Raw genomic sequence first — 23,117 nt, forward strand, 5'->3', positions numbered from 1 at the left:
TGTGAAAATGCAGAGAATAAAATTGGCCTTGGAGAAGGACAATCTCACACAGTAAAGACAGGTATTACCTTACCATTTCCAGCCCAGGGACACTGACCCTTAGGGACCGTCCAGTGAAATTACACACACAAATGAGAAACTGAGGCCCAGAGAGATTAAATTTTAAAAAATTAGTGGCAGAATTAGACTAAAAACAGAGTTCTCCTGGCAGCCTTGGCTAGCCCATTCATTTAGGTCTAGGACTCAGACATGAATGACAAAAAGGACAAATCACCTCTAATTTCTCTAAGTATTTACCCCTCCTCCCACCCCACATACACATTTCAGTTGTGTGAAATTCAACTTACATGATGTTTTCCCCCAGACCACTGGCCATAATGTTCCATTTCTTCCACCAGTTCGTCACAGGCTTTTTCAGAAAATATGGGAAACCAAAAGACATCTGGACAAGGCTATAAAACATGGCATCACCATTAAGAGAGCAACATTTTGTGTCTTTTAACTAATAAATGATATTTCAAAAATAATAGGACACAATATTCAATATTCATCTCACTTCTGGATGTCTATTTAAGAAGTTTGCCCAAAATTATTGACATGATTGTCTATAGACAATACTAGTTTCGGGGGTTCTCTTTTTAATGCTTTCTAAGACTTTATTTTGCATTTTAACATCTGTGAGATCAAGATGTGTCTTAGAGTCCTAGTTGGCCAGGCAGCCGTTGGGATGTGGTCATAATCCACACTGTGTGCAAACTCAGACAAACTTTCCTTCTGTCCTCACTGTGTGTGTGTGTATGTGTGTGCAGCCGTGTGTGTGTATGCACACATGCATGTAGTTGGTGGTGTACTTGTAGAGTTAACTTGCCCTTGGAAATGTCTTTTAAAATGACTTACATTATGATTTGTCATTGAAATGAAAAGTTATTATGTATACAGAGCCCCAGGACATATGATGCTTTAAGTCTAAAATAGCTCTTTTGGTACACATAAAATAAAAAATTCTAAATGACTACAAAACATTAAGTCATAGTCTAATTGGCAGTATCTTTTTTTTTCTTTCTCACAGTACACAAAACAATGGAGCATCTCAGGATCAAAGATGCCTTATATTCTCTGAAATAAGGTATTAGCAATAGTTTGGAACACTAATCTAAAATAGAGTTCATTTTTTTTTTTTTTTAAAGATTTTATTTTTTCCTTTTTCTCCCCAAAGCCCCCCGGTACATAGTTGTGTATTCTTCGTTGTGGGTTCTTCTAGTTGTGGCATGTGGGACGCTGCCTCAGCATGGTCTGATGAGCAGTGCCATGTCCGCGCCCAGGATTCGAACTAACGAAACACTGGGCCGCCTGCAGCGGAGCGCGCGAACCTAACCACTCGGCCATGGGGCCAGCCCCAAATTGAGTTCATTTTTTAAAACACCTGAGGAGAGACTCTTGGAGTCCAATTTCTTTCAAAGATAAACTTTCTTTGGAAGAGGCCTACACCAAAGATCTGCCAAAGGTCCCCTTTTTTTAGTGGTTTGAGAAAGCTATAACATTTGGGAAGCTGATTTAAAAAAGGCATGATATTAAAATTATTGTTAATCTCCATGTTCTACATTTTTACAACTATATGACCCTTAAGGCTGCAAAACTGGTAATTAAGTCACATGAATTTTACCTAAAGGACAGTTTCTTCACTTTCACAACATCCTCCGCTACAGCAATACTGCATTAACAATATTCCCTTCTGGAAATGTAGCAGAAATGCTCTACATATCATAGTAATTCTTAATACAAACCTGCTCAACTATATTTTCAGTGAAAATCTTTGAATAATCACGGTTTATATATTTTTCCTTCCAGTCCTACCAAAAAAAAAGCAATTGCACAGATTAAAGCAAATAGCTTTTTATAAGTACTTTAGTAGAAAATATAAAATATACGCATTTTAGAAATTGCTCAAATTATAAACGACTGTGTAGTGGACAAAACAGGAATTTTCAGAAACCACAGTTTACATTTTTAATCTTTGCCTTGTTCTGTGTATGCTCACATATTTCTATGAAACACAAAATTTTTATTCATAAAGTTTTATACCTCAGGATTTTAAAACTTGAGTAATGGTATAGTGATTAGATTTGTATTCTATATTCTATGCATATATGCAGGGGTAGGCAAATACATGTGTGTTTAAAAGTAAAAGATGATAAAATTCTACCAAAAAGTATTACTGAATATCAGCAAATTAATCTCCTAGGGTCTTACTTATACTTTTATAATGAATTACATTAAAATAACAAATTTTGTTAATGTATTTAAAATCTGCCTTCACTTCAGTTTTTAACATGTATCAAAGAATGAATACGGGGTTAATAAAACTTTCACTTCTTTTAGTTACTGGAATTAAGGTATAAACCATATACTGAAAAACAGCTCTTCCTCATGCTAATTCATGGACCCGAATCTTCTCTTTGACCAATCTCTCACACACAAACCACACAATTAGGATATCTCACTTTTTGTCAACATCAGCAAAGGAATCCTTTGCCTGGGTCAAGTGTTTTACTTCAAAACCCAATATTTAGGGACTAAATTAAATCACTTCAAATTAAAATATAAGGTGATTCAGTATCCAAAAAGATCTCTTCTTAAATGCATTTAGACTGTTGAACAAAATTCTTAATTTTCTCTTTACAAAGTACAGATATAGGGAGCCAGCATGGAAGAATTGAGATATGGACTCAAGATAATTCCAATCAAAGTATGTTTCAAAAAACATCTGTCCGAAATGTACTTTTTGAGGACAAATTTCAGGGGAGACCTGATAACGCATATGTCATTCTTAGTTTTGCATATCCCTGCTTATACACAGCTCAGACATTTTCGATATGGAAGAACCAAAGCTATCTTCAAATTCTCTAATAAATTCCATTTACACATAGTATATAATTATAAGGATCAAATTAGTGTATTTTATCATTATTCCCTCTAATATTGATTAGCCTTCTGATTCCAAAATATGAGGAAAAATTAGAAGCAAATAATCATCCATAACATTTCAGCATCTTTCTCTAAGTATTTTTTCCTATGCACCATTATTGATTTTTTGAAGTTAAAGAAAAAGGCTCCTAAGAACTTAAATTTGGGTATTAATACTATCTTTTCATTTTAGACCACCTTTCCTGTATCATTGAGCACACTGTGACTTTACTAATTTCTGAGGAGTTCTGATAATGGGATAATCATTAAATATTCTCCTTTGGGTATCCTTCATGCGTCATATTGATCAGGCTAATTTACCAATGAACAAAGCAAAGCCACAGAAAGAAAAGTAGTTCCTACTTACTTCTGATATTTTCATTGCATCCTCTCCAAAGATTTGAATTCTTACACAAATGTCTACAGTTCAGGATATAATTTGGGACATTTTTTCAGGAAGCTAATATTACACAAGAAATCAAATAATTCTATCACTCAAAATACCAAGAGACTCAGTGCCAAAGTAAAATACGTAATTCCACCCTCATCATTAAAAAAACGCCTCTTTTCAGTTCCTATGAAAGATGAAGATGTACAGCTAAAATGGAACAGAAGTACTTTTAAAATATAAAAATGTCAAAAAGTATTCTTTTTCTATTCAACAAGTATTCTGAGACCATTACATTTACTACTCTCAGATGTCAGCTACTCTTACAAAATAAAACGCAATTCTGAGCAGGTGGACTGAGATTCTGTAATTTAAAACATTTACTATTGACAAGGGGAAAACCATAAACAGTAATATCACAGAGATGATTATTCAAGAGAGCATTTCCCCTTGAATAAATGTGCTAACTTGACTAGAGAAAACAGGTCTCAGTAAGATAAAAAAGAGTTAAATCTTGTATGATTCAAATGTTTAAGAAAAGAAATAATTTTTTTAGACTTTAAAAGGAAATAGTTTCCTCAACCTAAAACTTTCTTTATATGCTAAATCTCTGCAATTTTCTCTGGCTATATTTAGTGTACATTCACAGAATTGTTATAAAAAATAAACGAAATGACAAAATAAAATGCATTTTCCCAAACTAACTTCTTGAATTTTCTTCCTGAAAATAAGAATGTAATATTGCTATAAGTTAAAATATTAAAAATGTAAACATTTTTTCTGAAATTGTGATTAAAAATTTGATGGTGCTTTTGATATATAAAATAGAAATACTGGGAGAGATCAAAGAAATTGATAATTCCCTTCCCCAAATCTAACATATGTCTTAATAAAAAAAAGTTCTTGGTGAAGTTTACATCTACTCTACAGGTCATGAAGTATAATTAGTTATATATCTTTTTTAAAAAGATATAATTAAAAAAATTTAAAGCCTCTTACCACATTTTCACATTATTAATCCAACTGATTTACATCCAATTAGAGTTATAGGAAAATAAGCAATAAATGAAGTTGAGTATGAAATACATACCACAGGATTTTCAAAAATCTGCCAGAGGTCATTGTTATAATGGGAAGTATTGTAATTAGCAGTTGATAATAGTCTTCCAAATTCGTGTCTATTAGAAATGTACATAAACACACCCTATACGCCAAAAAAATAATAGTATTAACAATCTTAGAAGAAAGTACAAGAAAATATATTTAACTATAGGAAAAATACATAGGAGATATTAATTTCAACTTTTATATTTCATTCATGAACATGCATTTTTATTTTTCATATAAAACATGCATGATGTACAATGAAAGAAATAAAATTGCAATTATGACTTCAGACACCACACAAAACTAATTGATAGCACTGACACTCAACTGAAGAAAAGAAGAGGAAGAATGGACTGTTTTTGTCCCTTTCTCATTGATCCTAGATGTAGACATCGGGGAAAAAACTCCTGTTTGAAAGCAGAAATATTTTTGAGACACCAAAGTGCAATGAATTGTACCTCTTTTGGCTTCTTTCCCTTTCAAAGAAGACATCACATTTTTAAGCAAGAATTCAAATGTCAGTATTATTTCATCAGTCTGTTTTATACTTTTATTGTCTTGATGTTTAAAAACTGAACACACAAATTATTCGTGCATTATAAGGCGGCTAATCAGTCTCACATCCTTGCCCCAAACCAAATAAATGTGGCAAACACCCCTAAAGTAAGCTTGTTTCTTTTTGTACCTGTTTTAATGGTAAAAGGGTTAGTTATTAATAAAAAAAAAATTAATGAAGAGTACCCAAATCTCATTTTAATCAAGACGTACGTTATGCTTACTTCTACCTCTTCTCTCCCTTAAAAAAACACAAACTAGAGAAAGGCCTTTGGGTTTAACTTTCTCATCTGTCAATCATAAAATGTCAATCAGCCCAAAGAACTAAGAGTTGACGATCACACAATGCCCACCCCCAACACACAAACAGACAAGCATATATACAGATTAAGAACCAACGACTACCAACATTTTACCCAGCTAAATGGAAAGAAGACTCTTAAAGAAACTTTACTGTTAGGCAATATACCATATCTAGTATTAATTAAATAAATAAAAATAAATAAAAATAACACCTTTGGGGGGCTGAGCATTTGGAATGTTTCCGGAGTAGGGGAGTCTTTTTCCCTTTGTAAAGTCTAAAATGAAGAGAAGCATTGGGTAAGTTGACCTGCACACCCACTCTCTCAGGTATTCTTAGGTAAATCAAAACAGCAGCCCTTGATCAAAAGCTGACATTGTGAAATGTCCTTCATAGACAACATGCAGGACAAGCAAAGCTTAGAGCGCACAGAAAGAAACATCTCCAGCCCTTTCTTTGTTTTGGGTCAAACATAAATCCAAGCTCATTCCTTAGTAGAACTTTCATTAGACACAAAATTAAGACAAAGGAAAAAAAATGTGTAAGAGAGGCCATTCCAGGATGCGCTGTTGAGTCAAATTAGCCAAACATGAGCACAAAAAACAGTCACAGGTACTGAGGATATTCAATGTAACAGTGCACACAGGTTTGTAGGAAAAACAAATATATTCAAACAACACATGCCTTATTAAACTAAGAAAAAATACTTGCCAACTTTTCTGATTTTTCCCCAAATCACATTTGCTTATTTAAATTTGAATAAAATAGCCCAATCATTTCTAAAACACAAAACCATATAAATACATTTTAAAACATATTTATACATTTTGAAAAACATTTTCTACAGTCACTTTAGTTTTATAATGAAAATATATTTGTAGAATAGCAATGTATCATTAATTTTTCACATAGATTAAATATACTAATATATCAACCCTTCTTCAGTTTAGTGGTAAAGAACCAGCTTTTTAAGAGTGTGGAGTTAATAATGATAGAGAAAATATGGATCTTGATTTCAGAACAAAAGTATGTTCTTCTTAAATGTGTAAATGATCACTTCACCTGGGGTTTATCTAACTAATTTTAATCAGGTCAAGTTTTCAGTATAGAATTTCAAATGGGAGTAAAGATGAATTCTTAAAAATGCAAAACTGATTTCTAACAAATCTATGTTTATTATTGAAATCTTACTATTGCTTATGAGTTAGCCTAAGCACCAAACCTAACATTTTTCAAATTGTTTCCACAGATAAATGTTCACAAATTATTCTCCATAAGTGTTCCCAATTTATCAATGCAGAATCAAAAAAATTGGCTAGTACTTAAAAATTAGAAAGAAAAAGGGCATCAAAACACAATAACATATCAACTGGGAAAGCAAGCCATCTTATAAGAACATTCAAGCAAGCCGTCATCCTATACCCTACCATTTCTCTAGCATTTCGGCAAAGCGCCATGTCAGGATCCAATTTGTCACGAACAAAATAGTTCCTTTCATTCATCTCTGATCGGAGTGTCTTTCCTTTAATTAAGTACACGTTAGCCATGTATGGGACATTCCATATCCCTCTGAAAGTAAAGAGAAGATATCCCAAAATACCACAAATACAAAATATTTTAAGGTTATTTTTATCTTTTTAAAATAAATGTTTTATGTTTTAAAATTTTGCATATATAACTTATTGAATCAAATTACACACAAATGCAACCACATTTACTCATATTTGACGTAAATATACATATACATATGAGATTACTTGGTACATACTACGTTTTTCTGAGATTAAATCACGATCTCCCTAGATAAACTTCATTTCAGGGTTGATATCTGTTTGGCATTTTGGCTGTCATCCTCACTTAGTTGTTACAGAGTATAATATTTTGTTGTACAGAAGGTGGTTCCATTTAAGATGAAGCAGTTTGATACCAAAACAATCACATACAATCGGTAGTGTGCTAGAGCCAGCTCACACTGGCTCCCCAGAGCTGACGTTGGTTTCACTTCCCCAGTCTACACCCAGAGTCTTCACATCAGAAGCCTGAAATCAGCCACGATAAAAGTATTTACACTGCGGAAACTGGCAAACACTGTAGCTGTCATATGTGAAGTGTATTCTTGTATAAACTAGGTCAAAAACCTCCCCCTGATCCTTTTCCTTACACTTCAGACAACAATGACAACGCCTAAAGCAACTGAAATGAAACATGAATTCTCTATTCTACTCTGTGAACCCTTATTTCTGCTCTACCCACAGAGACTATCAGGCATATGGCCCACACAAATCATCCCAGAAACAATTAAAGGACTTTAAAACAACAGAATACGATCTTCATAACATTTTCTCAGCTATCATGCTTCTTAATTGCACCTAAGAGAAAGCCTTTATCATATTTACATCATTCAAATTTACTAATACTATTTTCACAAGTAAATCATCATTTTACTTCTGAACTGTTCAACAAGAAGTGTGTGGGGTTTTTTCTAAGTTTAAGGGCACATATTTTTAGTCATGAAAGAATGTTTTCCTTTTTCACTTGGGCTGATATATCTGAGAAATTAGGTAAACGACTTAACATCTGATTCACTCAGCTCCATCATCTGATGAAAAAAAGAATGACATTCTTCCCTAACACTACTTTAGCAAAAAAAACCTATTTTTTAAACTAAAAAGTAATCACAATTGAAATATCAACTGTTGTCTCTGAAAAAAACTATCAGTCATATACACACTTTGTAGCAAGTAAATTATTTTCAAGCTCTGGAAATGGAAATCAGATACTGGTGAAGAAATTGATCTTTAAAGCAGAATATTAGCTATTTCAAAATGAAACCTCTTACAACAGGAAATGTTGGAAGGTTTGAGTTGTTAGTGTTGTTTTTATTTGCTCATTTATGAATTTTAAAAGTGATCAAAACAGGCTTCATCCTGGCCAATAAAGAAATTAACTAAACTAAATTCCCTTTCCAAACTTTTGACTAAAGAATATTACTCTTCTAACCATAAGATGGCTACTTATAGTAACCATATATTGTCTCTTAGTATTTCCCACCACAGTGAGTTCGTTCCTTTGAAGATTTAGAACTTTAAAAATAATTTTTTAATATTAATTTTACACTAGTATTTCAGGATCCCAAGTGCTTGTTAGGTTTTCAAATTTCCACTAAACAGAAAGAAAAGAGATAATAGGAAAACAACTTAAGTGAAACTAACAAGACCATGTCTTTAGATTATGGTATTTTCCATTAAAAGATTAAATCAAGCAACTTACACTCTATTTCCTTGAACAATATCCACGTAATCTTCAGATCGAGCGTAGTACCCATCAGGACTCAATGCTCCCCAGAAGTTGGACCACAGCTTTCCATGACGAGTTACAAGAGGAGCAATAATCTTCCTAAAGAGAGAGAGAAAACCAAATCCTGGTAATTATTTATTTTTAAATTACCACAGAATTATGTGTTTTGATCTTAGCATGACATATAAAACATATTTAACACACATGTAGTTAGTCTGAAAACCTAAGAGTGAAATAAAATAAAAAGAGGAATTTCTTCCTAATGTTTTCTCTTAAGTAAGTACACTGATTTTCAATGATGTTCCTTAAAAAAAGTAACAAAAAGAAAACGTAACTGAAAATGCTACTGAAAGTATAAAAATAACTTGTAAAAGTACCTTACTTATAGCCAAGAGTGAAACTACCTTAATTCTTTAATTATTTTAAGTCTTTCAGAAATTACACTAAAGGAAATCAAATATTTTCATTGTCATTGGGAAGACATAATAATCCCGGGTACAGTAAAGCATCCAATAAATATTTGCTGAATAAAAAAATGAATCAAGATGGGCTGACATATTTGTAAATAGGCCAGTTTTCTTATGGTTAAGTCCTGAATTACTTTAAAGTATGTTTCCTTTTTTTTTTTTTAACAACTTTAAAACTGGTGTGCTAGCCCTGGCAACACTGAGTATTTTTCTGGTCCTTTAACTATTGTAGAAAAACAAAATCTGAGGTTCCTCTAGAACTACTTTTAAAATGAAGTGAACTGCAGTGGTGTCACACAATTTTTAAGAAAAGCCCACACAACTCCACAACTCCTCCAAGAGGAAGTCTATGGATGAACTATTCTCCACAAAAAAACTATTTCGTGGGCCAGCCCCAGTGGCCTAGTGGTTAAGTTTGGTGTACTCCACTTTGACAGTGGCCTGGGTTCGTTTCCTGGGTGTGGACCTACATTACTCGTCTGTTAGCGGCCATTCTGTGGCGGTAGCTCACGTAAAAAAAGAAAAAAAAGAGGAAGATTGGCAACGGATGTTAGCTCAGGGACAGTCTTCCTCATCAAAAAGAGGAGGACTGGAGGCGGATGTTAGCTCAGGGCTAATCTTCCTCAAAAACAACAAAAAAACACAATCATACTATATATAGGGTGGGTTAATAGGGCATAATAGAGTTCTTATACATTTTACTCAGCAAAATAAAAACTGTAATTCTAACAGTTCACTGTTAACCATTCTATCTGTTATGCAAAATAATTGTGTTAATATATGTAAACATACTTAGAAGAATACCTGGCACTTAAAAAGCACTTGTTAAAGGTGGGCTCTAAGTAGTATTAATAATGTTATTATCAGTAGTAGCAGTATCAACAAGTGAAGATTAGTATCGTTATAAGCTGGTATAGGCACTGTCTTTTTCCCATTCCAACTCAGTTAACTGAAAACAGATACTGCCCAGAGATAATCAGTTCAGTATTAAATAAAACCACAGATCTGGCTGTGGAATAATTTGTACCTCTGATATTTCTTTCAAATTCTAAGAACTACATCTCTGTTTGCAATAACCTTTTAGGTCAGAAGTTTTATGAAATTTTACTTTAAAATTACCTACAGAGAAAAATGCAGTTCCAAATTTTATTAGTATCAGATATATCATGATTTCATGTAACGTTAAACAGAAAAGTAGGCCCAACAAACATTGCATTTGTGATTGTAACTAATATTAAAGAATTCTAATTTTCATGAGGTTCTTTTCTATTTGACTCCTTTAAAAGAAAACTAATTAACTAGAACTGAAAGTTAATAAGGTGTAGAAAATAACTCGGTGTGGGTCTCCTCAATTTGTTAAACATAGATAAGTAATTATAGTGTGTCCATGTAGATGCAGAAAATGATTATCATTTTAAAAATAAATCAACACTGAATTTTATACAGTACCTGTTTTGTTCAATCAAAATTTTTAAAGTCCTTGGATTTGTCAAAACAACATCTGCGTCCACACTGAAGTAATAGTCACAGTTTTTATCCTGACGGCAAAAATCCCTGACATGGTAAAAGAAATAAGAATTAGATAAAATGAATATTTTCTGGTTGAAAAATGATAACATAAAGCTTATACGTAAAACAAGGTTTCTCTAACATACTTTTCTAATCAAAATAGTAAGATAAACAAAAAGATAAATATTGTCTTAAATTTCAAAACGGTCAATTTATCAACACAGATGTTCACAGACACACCAACGCTGGAATCACACACACGCACACAGGGCAAAATCTCGTAGATATTCAACAACTCAGTTGTAAGGGAATCTTGGAGATACAAGTGTGTAACTCTTCAGGTATTAAGACTTTTTACACTTGATTTGCACAGGACTCGTTCTGAGATAGTTGCTCCCCTGCCTCCTAGGGGACACGGGCTGTGCTGCAGGCTGTTCGTGGTAGAGCCTGTCACGTCAGCGTCAGGAACATCAAGCAATGAACCACTCGTGACCCATGAAACGCCCCCAGGAACCATGGCCTCCATGTTGGGGCTTCTCTCTCTCTGAGCTCCCCTCCCTCACTGCTGGTCCCAGTTATCACTTTCTGCTTTTGCCAGCGTGTATCTGCATACCACACTTGTTTCTCAGCAACTGTCAAACAGGACACTAGGCAGGACAGCTTGTTAAAATTGTGCAAAAAATTAGAGAAAAATGAGTTCTGAACGTGGACCCAAGGGATTCTCCAGTGAATAAGTTATGGTACCATTAGTAGTAACATCTGTTTGGTTTTTCCAAGGCCTGTCTTCCCGCCCATCCCTTCACCTCCCACACCAGGCAGTATCCGTCACTCTGGGCCCTGCGCTTCCACAGCGTGAGATAAGCACATCTCCTGACGAGAAGTCCCCATGACTTATCAACCTTTTATCAGCAGCTCTTAACCCACTGCCTGCCATATACAATTAACATTCACCAAATAAATGCTGGTTTTTACTATTACCAGAGTTGTACAGTAATCTGTCTGAAGTATTAAAAGGGCTAAACAAAGGACCTAAAACATTTCTTCTGAGTGTTACATTATTATCTAGATCAGTAGGTAACTAGAAAGCAGGAATACCTTTTGTTCCCCACAGCCTGAAACACACATTTTTACTACACACAACCTTCCGATAGTAAACATTTAAATCACTGCTACATCATCATACTATTCATTTGTCAGAGTACTTTTTCTTTAATCTTGATCTGAAGTTCACTAATAGTTTGATTAAATCTGTTGACTCTTAGTCATTAAAAGAAAAACGTAAATAGATTCCATGGCCCTTTACATGAAAATATATACAAACATAGACATAGTCTAACAGTAGAGGCGCTCTTGCACATGCACACAGAAACACACACACACACTTTTGAGACATCGAAGTTTAGGGTACTAATTTTAAAGAAAAGTTTTTTTTTTAAAGTTTGTTTAGTAGAAATTGTTCAATTTAAATTTATTAAAACATACATTCCCATGTTTCTGGCTTCGGCTTGACTCAGATTTTCTTCTGGTCCTACTATTTTTATAGTACTGATTTCATGTTTAGCTTTATCAAAAAATATCTTGATGTCCTTTTCATGATAAACTTCCTGTAACATATTTAAACAATAGAAAATTAGTGAGAAAATAAGAGAGTAAGATGACCGAAGTATTCATAAGTAGGGATGGGTTCATATTCAAAGCTGTAAATTCCACAATTCTAATACTCACTCAGTTACAGACAAAATGATAACCATATTAAACATGTTACATTTGAATATCACTTAAATGTCACATAAGAATCTAAAATAGATACATATCAATATTTTTTTAAAGAGAAGATACTTCAAAACTCTTTTAACATCTACTCCTAGACAGGTCCTTGCATAAATATTTAAATTCTGGGTGCTATAAAATGTTTCTAACTCAAGAGAAAAAAATAACTGATGGCCTGAGAATGGACATGTGTTGTAAAATATTCATAAAAAATGTCTATTAAATCTAATATATTAATATAAGTTGTAAATATAAATAATCATATTTTATAAAATAAATATCACAAGATTCTTTAAAGCCAGAGATTAAAAAAGAAACTTATAAATAAAATTGTGCTTTTACAAAAAGAGGGGAAAGTTTAACAACATTTTTTTGACAGGGAAATATAATGGGAAAATTATCAACATAAAAGCCATCAAATTAGTGTGATTCAACTGTGCTAAAATTTAGATAAGATTATCTGTATCCATCATTAGAGCATTTCTGAGCTTTTTATGTATCTAGTCTCACTAAGTAGTTTTGAAAACTTTTCATAGCTTGTTAAAACTACTTATCACATAAAAGCTGCATAGGTTAACTTTAAATAGAAGAAGAAAAGACAAAAACTCCTATGATCAAGGAGTTGTAGGTGTTACGAAAGCAGGAAAAATACAAATAAAAGACACAATACATAAAAACAAAATAATTTAACGTTAAGTACATATATTACAACGCATTTTCCAAAGCAAATGCTCAATGATTCAACCTTTTAAACTTATTTTAGCTAGTGTTTTGCACATTTAAAATATTCTCTGAGAAAGGCAAATGATTAGCTGACATGTACATTAGGAAGAAAAAACAATGTTAAACAAATAGTATGAGAAGAGAAGAGAAAACAGCATTCTTCACAGCTTTTAAGTTTTAACTTAAAGACTTTAACTTCACAGTTAGTAAGTTTTTCTAGCTGATGTTAAATACCAACTGTTTTAACAGGAAAGAGGCAAGCAAAATACTGAGGGAAAATGTCTTTGAGTTTAGATTATATGTGGGAGGTATTTGGGAGGTTCTGAATATTTTTGAAGGAAATGACAATATCACAGTCTTTTGGGGAAGAACATGCCGATGTGTGATTAATCAAAACAATACTCTATCTGGAAGCTATTTCAAGTTGTGATGTTATGGTACTATTATACGCTGCAAACAATTTAATTCTAGAAAAGAAAGTACCAGAACTAACCAAAAGCAACCCAAATACAGCGCTTTGACATTTCTTCATTATATATTAAGTTGAGCCACAGGAAAATAATGGCTGATAATCAACCATTTTTGATTTACAAAAAATTGAGTTTCATGTGGTTCATCCCAATATTATGATACTAGTTTCTGGACTCTAAAATCCTCAGGTTCTAAACAGGCAGGGCAGTAGTAAGTACTCCAAAATTCCCCCACTGAATTTAGCCCAGTGGACTTTTTTAGACATACATAAATAATAACAAATAGTTCCAAAGAAGATCAAAAACAGTTTTCACATAAAATATTCATTTTTAAAATACTTACTTTGTTATGAATAAAGAGTTTAAGTGCTTCTTTTGGGTAATCCAGTGTCAACAATAGGTTCAGAAATCGAGGTAGGAAAGGAGTTGGTTGCTCAATAAAAACACCTATTGTTACATTTGGATGGACCTTTGTTTTATAGCAAACACACAAAAAAGTTATTGTTAGTGTGGTTTTACTTTAAATGCTAATCAAGTCTTAATCAACACAACATAAACTATACTAGAATGCCAGTTCAATTAAGCTGCTGAATCTGCATGGCCCCATGGCAATTCTCTAACCCTTGAAATACATTTTTGTTGACCCCTAACATCAAAGTGATTTTATTCAATCTTGTCTCGGTATTATGACTTAGATTTGAAGAGGAAACTCTCTGTCATATTTATGATATGGATGTAATTAAGGATATTGCCTACTCTACCATTCAACACTTCCTTTATGATAGTCCTTAAAGAAACTGCCTGCAGATCTGAATCTATTTTGACAGCCTCATCTAAGAAGCCAGAATGCTAACTGTGTTTCTCTTTTTGTTTCCATGGTTTGGAAGTTCAGCTGTTAATTTGCAGCTCAAATAAAGCAATCATGAAGGACTCGAACATTTGTTTCCATCATTGAATATCTCCTTAAATCTCATTTAACTTCATTATTATATTATATATAAAGAAAGCTATTTTCTTTCACAAATATATTGTATCTTCTTGTTCCTATTTTCATATACTTTCTTAAATCCTGTTTGAGTAGGTTTTGGGGAACACTTTATCTTTCATCCATTGCATGAAAACTTCTGAAATACCCATTATATTTGTCAGTCCTTGTGACAAATACAGAAAAAGGAGTGAAAGTTGCTGGCTTGAAAAACTTACAAACGGTTGGGGAAGACAGAAAGGTAAGTGAATGACCATGTAATAGTGCTATTACAGAACTCCATGAAATATTTCTTTATAAGGCCTTTTTAAAACCATTTCTCAAAGCCTGAATTTAAGGATTAAAGATTTTTAAAAGTACCACATATGTTAAATGCTGAATTAGGTACCCCTCCCCCATCTTTTCACACATGGAACTTCACACATTCCTCTGTTTTCTGGATCATAACTTCACATTTGTTTGCATTGAAGTACACCTGGTAGACTGTTGCACTTCTTTATCCATTCACGCACTCACCCAAATATTTATTACTAAATGAACAAACAAAGACAAAATATCTACCCTCTAGGAATTCTCAATTCAACAGCAGAAATAAGTAAAAAGTGGATCAAAACTCCCCCTTACCAAATGAGATAATGCATTTCATGTAAACTTCATAATAATCTTAGAAGTTATTTATTACCCAAATTTACACGTGAGGAAAATGGGATTTGGAGAAGTTAAGCAACCCAGAACACATAATTTAGCAGGTAAAGAACTGGGCTTCAATATGCTACATCTCCATTATCAATCTAAATTCATTCCTACATGCCAACAATAACAACCATACAACTGTTAACATTTATTGAAGGCTTAGCACTTCACGCATATATAAAGTTTATACATATAAAATATCATATAGAGAAATACATAATTTGATTTAACCCACCTCCCAACCCTCTAAGACAGCCACTGTTGTTTTTACATATAAAGAACCTTGTCTACGGCCCACATCTAACAATATGGTAGACCTGAGATCTTAACTACCTACATAATTTTAATTTTTATATCTCTATTGCATAATAACTACACATATGAAACACAAGAAATTTATTTTTCATAATAGAATGGCTTTCCTGTATAGCATGTAAATAGCAAAAAATAAGATAAAATAAAAACATTTTAATATAAATATTTTTCTATCTTTGCACCAGAAAGTTTATGAAAATGAGAACCAAACAGAAAGTATTAACTCTCCCTCCAGAGGACAATATTACTTTCTGCAAAAAAGATCAAGATGACTTTTAAACATCTTCATGATGCAGCTTCATTCAGAAATATTCTGGCATTCTTTCCAGAGAGGAAACATTCAGTTTGTTATTTGAGAGACTGGCCAAAAAGTCTTATTTTCAAGTAAAATAGGGCTCTATTCAGAAGCTCCTATATGTGCACAAGTTACTCTTTATCCTCCTTTCAGACAGTAATAAGAACAGAAACTATTTAATTCAGGAGCTTTAGTGTTTTACAGTGAGAGTATTTTGTACGTGTGAGGGTCCAGGAGTTCCCAGAGCTGTATTACTGGGAATTTTATTTTTGCCCACATGGGTTCTACTTATCTGGCATGCTGCAGATTGTCAATAAACCTACGGTGACTGAAGGAAAGAATCAGCCTTAATGACAAAATCATACCTGGATTCCAATTGTTCATACACATAAAAGTCTTCTAAGATATAAGAGCAATTTTTTGGAAGAAAAATGTTACTATAGGATATCCTAAAACTGCTCTGCTCTGGCTGATGACAGAAGAAGAGTGTATAAAAATGTATTACAGACAAATAATAATAATTTCCAATTGCTCATTTAACCTCAAAGCATAAATGATAAGCCATAGCTGTAATTGTCTATGAAAAATATATATAAGTAGCACCGTGCCTGGTATATAATATGTACATGACATCCAGGCAAAATTGCACAGTGGTCAAGAAGACAGGGTGTGGAGCCAGTCTGCCTAAATCTAAACCCCACCTCCAACACTTAAAAACATTGTGCGCCCTCAACAAGTTACTTAACCTGTATAAACCTGTTTCCTCACCTGTAAAACTCAGTCAACAGTACTACCTACTTTTTAAGGGATTTTGCGAAGTTTAAATGGGTTACATATGTAAAATACTTAAAACAGTCCTTAGTTATATAATCATTTATTACTCTTTAAATCATTGAGTTTGAAAATCAAACACAGACAAAATTAGTCAATACAAACGCTGGAGCACTGTAACCATTGTTTTTCCTTAATGCTTTGACCTAGTTAGCAGAGTAAAACAAAACAAGAATACCCAATCACAGCAGGCTGTTAAATATTAAAAACTTCGCCCCTTTCACGGGGGTAGATTATTAGATGGTTTTGCTTTCAGAAACATTTCAGAAATACACCAATCTAACAATTTTCTGAGTCATCCTATTTTAGCTTTATAAATCCATTCTCTACCCTCTTATCAAAACTATAAAATAATGTGCCCTTTTTTTTTTCCACAAGTCACTGTATTTCATGACAATATACTTTTTATTACTGCATTTCACACACAGTCAATTCTACTTACATTTACTGCAGACAGGTCAATTGTATCCAATTCACAAAGAGTGCAGCCCTTATCCTGTGTCCACGCATTAGGTACATAGTTTCCAAAATAATTCAGGAGAATCTAGTAAATGAAGGAAAACTGTATTAACAAAAATCAGCCTCTCCCCTCAATGTGCTTTTGAACTCAGGTACCTGAGGGTTACTGTAAATACTCAGTAAGAGCTTGATTACCCTTGGACCTTGTTCCTAACACAGTCACAAATAAAAAGAAGTTAATCTTGTTAATTTGCTGTTTTCTTGTTTAATCTGAAGAGTGACTCAAGGGTCACAAGGATTTATCAGCTTGATTTTCAGAAGAAAAAGAATGCCTTTAAGGAAGTTCCAACCATCAGATAACCAGCCCCCAGCTGCTGCTGGTGCCAAGAAGTCTGATTGCCCAGGGGCTTATCTGGAGTGAAAGAAACATGGATTTCCCCTTTCTTTCTCCAAAACTCCACCTCCCAAGCCCCTTGCATTCTATGAAAACCCCTTGCTTTCATCTTTTGTTTAGGTGAATTTGAGAGAACCTATCCTCCCATCTTCTCGTTTTGGCCAATTTGAATAAAACTTTCTCCATCTCCAAGCATGTGTCTCAATTATTGACTTATTTTGCATCAGCACATGAACTTGAGATTAAGATGTTTGGTATCACTTTCATTCTATAAACATGTAAACTGGGTATATTCCTTTAATAATTCTATTAATATTTATCACCTAGATGCACATATTGAACAAAGTTCTCTCCAGACTATGACTCATAAAGCAGGACAAACTTTGTCTAGAAATGCCAAAAAATGCATAAAGTAATAAAGGTCATTTATTTCATTATATAAGGAATAACACCAGAAAAGACAATTAAGAAAATATGTCAAACAATGAAACACACAGATTTAAGTGGGCTAATGAGACTTACTGGCAAAACAACACAAAAAACCATCTTGTGAACAGTAATTTAATAACAAGATAAATATGTTTAAAGGCTCAGCACAGACACAGTGAATGGGGCAGTGACAGTGTGACCTCTTACCAACAGTACCATACAAAACAAATACTGCACAAACTTTATCACCAAAAGGCAGAAAACTATGCTACCTATAATAAACTATGCTTTCTGGCAGTGAATAAGGGGTACTGACTTCAGGAAAAGAAAGTTTGCAGACTAAAACAGATCTAGAACAAGCTCCTAATTATAGCCACCCCATACATCCTATCAACAGTAAAGTACAACATTGCTTCCCCACCTACCCCTTTCAGATCCTCAGAGGATTTCCTTTGTGACCTATCTCCCCTTGTCCTTAACCATCTATTGGCATTCATTTTACCTGTAAAATCTGTGTCCTTGCATATCTTTTGGGTGAAGGAGAGGATGAGGGAAGATGGATGGAGGAGAGGGAAGCACTATAAGATATCCTCTAAGCCCTCAAATGAATCTCGTATATCCATAGAGTTTGAACATTTTTAGGAAAATTCTGCTGATTTATTTTAAAAAAAATTACTTTCTACTGCAATGTTAATATCTATAGTAGTATGAACATTCATTCATACTTTTTTATTTTTTTATTATTTCTTTTCACAAACATTTTTTCACCTCAACACAGTGAACATGTAGCAAACTAGCTTTGGCTGTGACTTTATATTACTTTTAAAAGGAAGCACCTCTAATCTTCATTATGCTTATATAATCATTAACTCTTCATTGGAAAGGTGAGATGAACTCAAAGGAAAAAATGTCTATCCATTAGATATGATAGTCAAAATGCATAGAAGTGACAAGTGGATTCTTTTAGCTTCTTAAGACTCTAAAAGAGATCTTAAGGTGTAGAACAGATGAGGTAAATTAGTCCAGTACCATTTTACCAGATTCCACACATATATCTGGGATTCCATCCAGATATTTCTATTGTATTAAAACTGAAAAAATTCTGGTAAAACAAGTACAGCATTAATTACAATGGGAAAATCTTTGTGTAATACAGATATCGTAGACATAGTTACATTTAATCTGTATAACACAAGAAGAAGTAATGGACAAGTAACTCACATTTCTTTTGAATTAAATTATAATTCAGGAAACAAATTACAAGGCAGGAAATACGTAGTTATGGCATTCATTAATAACATTTCAAGAGTCAATGTGGTCATTTTAATGTGCCTCTATAATAAAAACAAAAAATTTTACTGCTGTCAAATTACAAACGCAAACATTAATTTAATCATTCATGTTCCACAAAAGATTATGGTTTTGAAGGAAGAAAATAAAGAGATACATGTGAAAATGGATACTTCATTATGCATTATTTCCAAAAGAGATCTTTAAAAAGCCCAGAGGGAAATATACAGTTCTGTCTAAAATATCCTGGGAAATATTTTTTTTAAAGAAGAAAAAAAATCCCCCAGATAGTTGGCCATATCTAAAATTCTCATGTATATATAAAGACTGATACTTTCCTCATCTCAGAAATCTTATAAAAAATTAAATATTTATTTCATGAATTATTTACCAGTCTATTAGAATCCCTATGTGACTATGAAAATGATTGATATTTTTTAAAAGGTTAGAGCATAAAAGGCATTACTTTTAGTTTTCAAAATTAAAACTTTACTTTGTAACTTTTCTGCTTTCTACTTTTTAGCCTCAATTCAATTTTTATACATAATTAAGATATTTTAAAAACATTACTTTTGACTGGAAACCTCCCTCTTTTGGATCTCTCACCACACAGGCAGAAGTTATCCACCACCCCCACCCTCCCTTACATCTGTTCTCTCCATTAAAAACTGCAGACAGTCCTGCTGGCAGCTTTGGAAAGTGCAGACGGCTGTTTATGTCGTTAGGCTGTTCTCGGCTGTCCCAGCTACTAGGTGGTAGTACTTTCCTGATCCTTCTTTCACAATACCGCAATGTTTCCAAGGATGATGTCATTTCACTGGCAGAGAAACTTTCCAACCAAATTTTTTCTTCCTTTCTTTCTTTTTTATTTTCAAATCATTCAATTATTCAAGGTCATAGTGACCCTAACATTGTGGGTTTTATGCAAAAAATTAAGATCCCTATTTTTATTGCAAATCAAATTAGTTTCAGAAATGATTTGTTTTCATGTGCAAATTAGGTGATTTGATCTTCTAACTTTTATTTGTATAGAAATACCACCAATATCATAATGACTACCTTAAGATGTATATTATCTGATATTTAAAAGAAAAGGTTAGGTATTAGAATAAGCATCTTATGATGGGGTACTAACACTAAATAAGCTTCTGGAATAAAAAGTAAAGCTTAAAAACAGAAATTATAGTTTCTATCTAAAAACTAATTTATATTAGATTTGTTTCTAGACCAGTATGAGAATAATTATGTAGAATAAATGCAGAAACATATTTCAAACAAAATATTCATTAAAAAACAGAAAGTTGTTTATACAACATTATGAAAACAAATGAAAAATATGAATGTTCATAGATACATACTGAAAGGACATAAAAACTGAAAGCAGCAGTGAATGAAAACAATATGGGAGGGTAGTGGGATTATATGTGATTTTTTAAATTACTTATAATTTAAAAATTGTTCTTCCTAATAGCACGAGATTTAGAGAAAGTAAGAAATAAACTCATCGTTACATACTTTGGTCTATAAACACACTATAAACAATCTATCATTTACAGATTATGTGTATATTTTTAAATGAAAAAGTGAATTACATATTAAAGCATTTAGTTCAATATTATGTCTCATAACTATGGACGTTATAATCATCCCTTGCTAAATAAAATAATAAGTAAAATTAACTTACAGAAGCTCATATAAAATTTTTTTTCACCTTTATGAAGGTTAAAAGAAAAATTTGTATGTAAAGAGTAATATACTTTCTTTCCCCATTAACCTGGACACAGAAGAAAATGTGATATATTCATGTGCCTCTATTTAACATAACATTATTAAATAAAGTATGAGCATTAGTTGAATACTTGTTTATATAATCTTTTCTCAAATTTTTGTATTATACCAAATATAATTTTTATCATAAAAAGCTTACTTCAGTTTTGGTTGCCAAATAGAATTGTAGGAAGATAGACTAAATAGGATTATGTCAGAGAAAATATAATAGGATCATGAGACTGCTTGAAAGCCCAGAAACAGAGATAGCCTAAACTGAGAATGTTTCCCGGAAGACTTCAAATTTCTTGGTCCCCACAGCCTTCCTAAATGCTTAAGGATTAGCGCCCCTTTTCTTATGAGAGATCTTCAGTCACTTAGGAAAGCTCCAGTCAGTGTTCTCCTGGGGATTTGGAAGGAATTGATCACTTTGAAATCAGAAAACCATTAGGCCTTACCCACAATAGCTAGATTCTCAGGACCAAGCTTCCTCTTTAAAGACATTTAAATCTGATTAAAATATTACATTACCAAAGAGAAATAGCACACTATTTAGTTACAAGCAATGTCTGGTTAGAACAGCACTTGCCTGACTGGTGCCAAGGGTATCAGACAGATGGCTAACACAGAAACCGCAAGCATGCTCATGCACGCATGCGTACACACGTATGCACACACACACACTGTAAAGGGCTTCAGAGACAAAATTGGCCCATCTATCAAATTTGCTCAAGGATAGTTATGGCAACCCACAGCAATTTTAAGACTTTTTTGCCCTGCCAGAAAAATATCTGCTTTACCACTCCCAAGAATAATTCTAGGTCTTTAGATTGTTTATAGACTCTGACATTTAATTATGATTTATTGAAAGGCTAATATACGCTACAGATGTGCTGACCTTGGGGAAACAAAAGTCAACAGGATAGATGTCATTTCTGTAATTCTTAGGCTAAAGGCCCAGTAAATAAGGAAGACACAAAGACATGTAATTTCCTTCCCCATCCAGCATGTGGTATGTATTGTGATGGAAGAAGTTTTAGGTATTATAAAAGCATGCAGAGACCTGAGGGGCAAAGACTAAGCTACCACCTAAAGATGAACAGGACTTGGGGTACAGTGGGTTGTAACGAGGGCAGGGATTCCAGAGTGAGTGAAATGCACGTACAGAAGACTTGCAGACAGAGGCAACGTGAAATGTTTGTGAAGTTGAAAGTCACTCAGTATGGCAGGAGCTGAGGGAGAGAATGACAGTATGAGAAACGTGTGCGTGGATATTTGTGGTATCAAGAGTGGTGGGGTAGATAAGGTGGTAGATTGCAGGTGGCCTGAACTAAGGAAGCTGCTTTGGGCACAGAGAAAATTAGATAAACGACCACACACCAGAGTTAGAAGGGACAGCTGTTGGTTTGGAAGAGCAAGTTCTTGGCAAGCAACTACAGCCAAAACAAAACCCAGGTTCTGGTTAACCAACTGGATGGAAGAGAAAGCAGAACTGGAAATCTTGAACTCTGGATCTTATACGACACAGAAATAAATCTACCAAAGGTGTATTTAGACCTGGAGCTCAGGAAAGATACAGGACACACAGCAAGGATCTGAAAATCATCAGCGTCAGGAGAGGATTTGCTGACATGGGACTGAAGCAAATTACTCCAGAAATGCGTGTAGAAGAGAAAAGGAGGAGGCCTCCGTGGAGAGCTGTGGAACACTTAATAAATCGGAACAGGGAGAGCTTACCCCCGGCCCCGACCTCCACACATAGCAAGTGCTAAACTTTAAAAATGTATATTAAAAAAAGAAAGAGAGGAAAAAAGAGATTTAAGAAGAAAGGCCAGAAAATCAGTAGACAAACCAGCAGAGCATCATGGAAACAAAAGGAAACAGTATTTCAAGTAGGACTGAAGGGGATTGACGAGGTCAAACATTACCTTTGGGTGAAGTTACTGACAACTGTCTACTACCCAACAAGAATGTCACAAGAGACCTTGACAGGAGCACTTCCTGGTGTGGCGGGAAGAGGAACAGTGGTGCCGGTGGGATGTCTCTACTTCAAAGCAGTTTGGCTGTGAAGAGGAGGAGAAAAGACACGCAGGCTGGAAGGCACGGTG

At 33.7% G+C, this 23,117-nt stretch overlaps 1 protein-coding gene across 4 annotated transcripts in view; it reads right to left on the reverse strand.

Moving 5' to 3' along the window:
* Nucleotides 1-23,117, reverse strand: part of PLOD2 (procollagen-lysine,2-oxoglutarate 5-dioxygenase 2) — an 87,854-nt gene that overhangs the window by 2,808 nt on the left and 61,929 nt on the right. For 2 of the 4 annotated variants that reach the window (XM_070577593.1, XM_070577591.1), the window contains exons 8-17: nucleotides 17,113-17,214; nucleotides 13,895-14,020; nucleotides 12,071-12,192; nucleotides 10,529-10,633; nucleotides 8,586-8,711; nucleotides 6,743-6,884; nucleotides 5,530-5,592; nucleotides 4,443-4,556; nucleotides 1,785-1,850; nucleotides 348-452 (exon numbers count right to left, since the gene is read on the reverse strand). In XM_070577593.1, the coding sequence (XP_070433694.1) occupies nucleotides 348-452; nucleotides 1,785-1,850; nucleotides 4,443-4,556; nucleotides 5,530-5,592; nucleotides 6,743-6,884; nucleotides 8,586-8,711; nucleotides 10,529-10,633; nucleotides 12,071-12,192; nucleotides 13,895-14,020; nucleotides 17,113-17,214 (1,071 nt within the window). The remainder of the gene's footprint in view (nucleotides 1-347; nucleotides 453-1,784; nucleotides 1,851-4,442; nucleotides 4,557-5,529; nucleotides 5,593-6,742; nucleotides 6,885-8,585; nucleotides 8,712-10,528; nucleotides 10,634-12,070; nucleotides 12,193-13,894; nucleotides 14,021-17,112; nucleotides 17,215-23,117) is intronic. The other 2 variants (XM_070577594.1, XM_070577592.1) reach the window with 1 other exon arrangement.

The sequence above is a fragment of the Equus przewalskii genome, chromosome 15 (genome assembly GCF_037783145.1).
Source record: "Equus przewalskii isolate Varuska chromosome 15, EquPr2, whole genome shotgun sequence".
In the NCBI taxonomy this organism is placed as follows: Eukaryota; Metazoa; Chordata; class Mammalia; order Perissodactyla; family Equidae; genus Equus; species Equus przewalskii.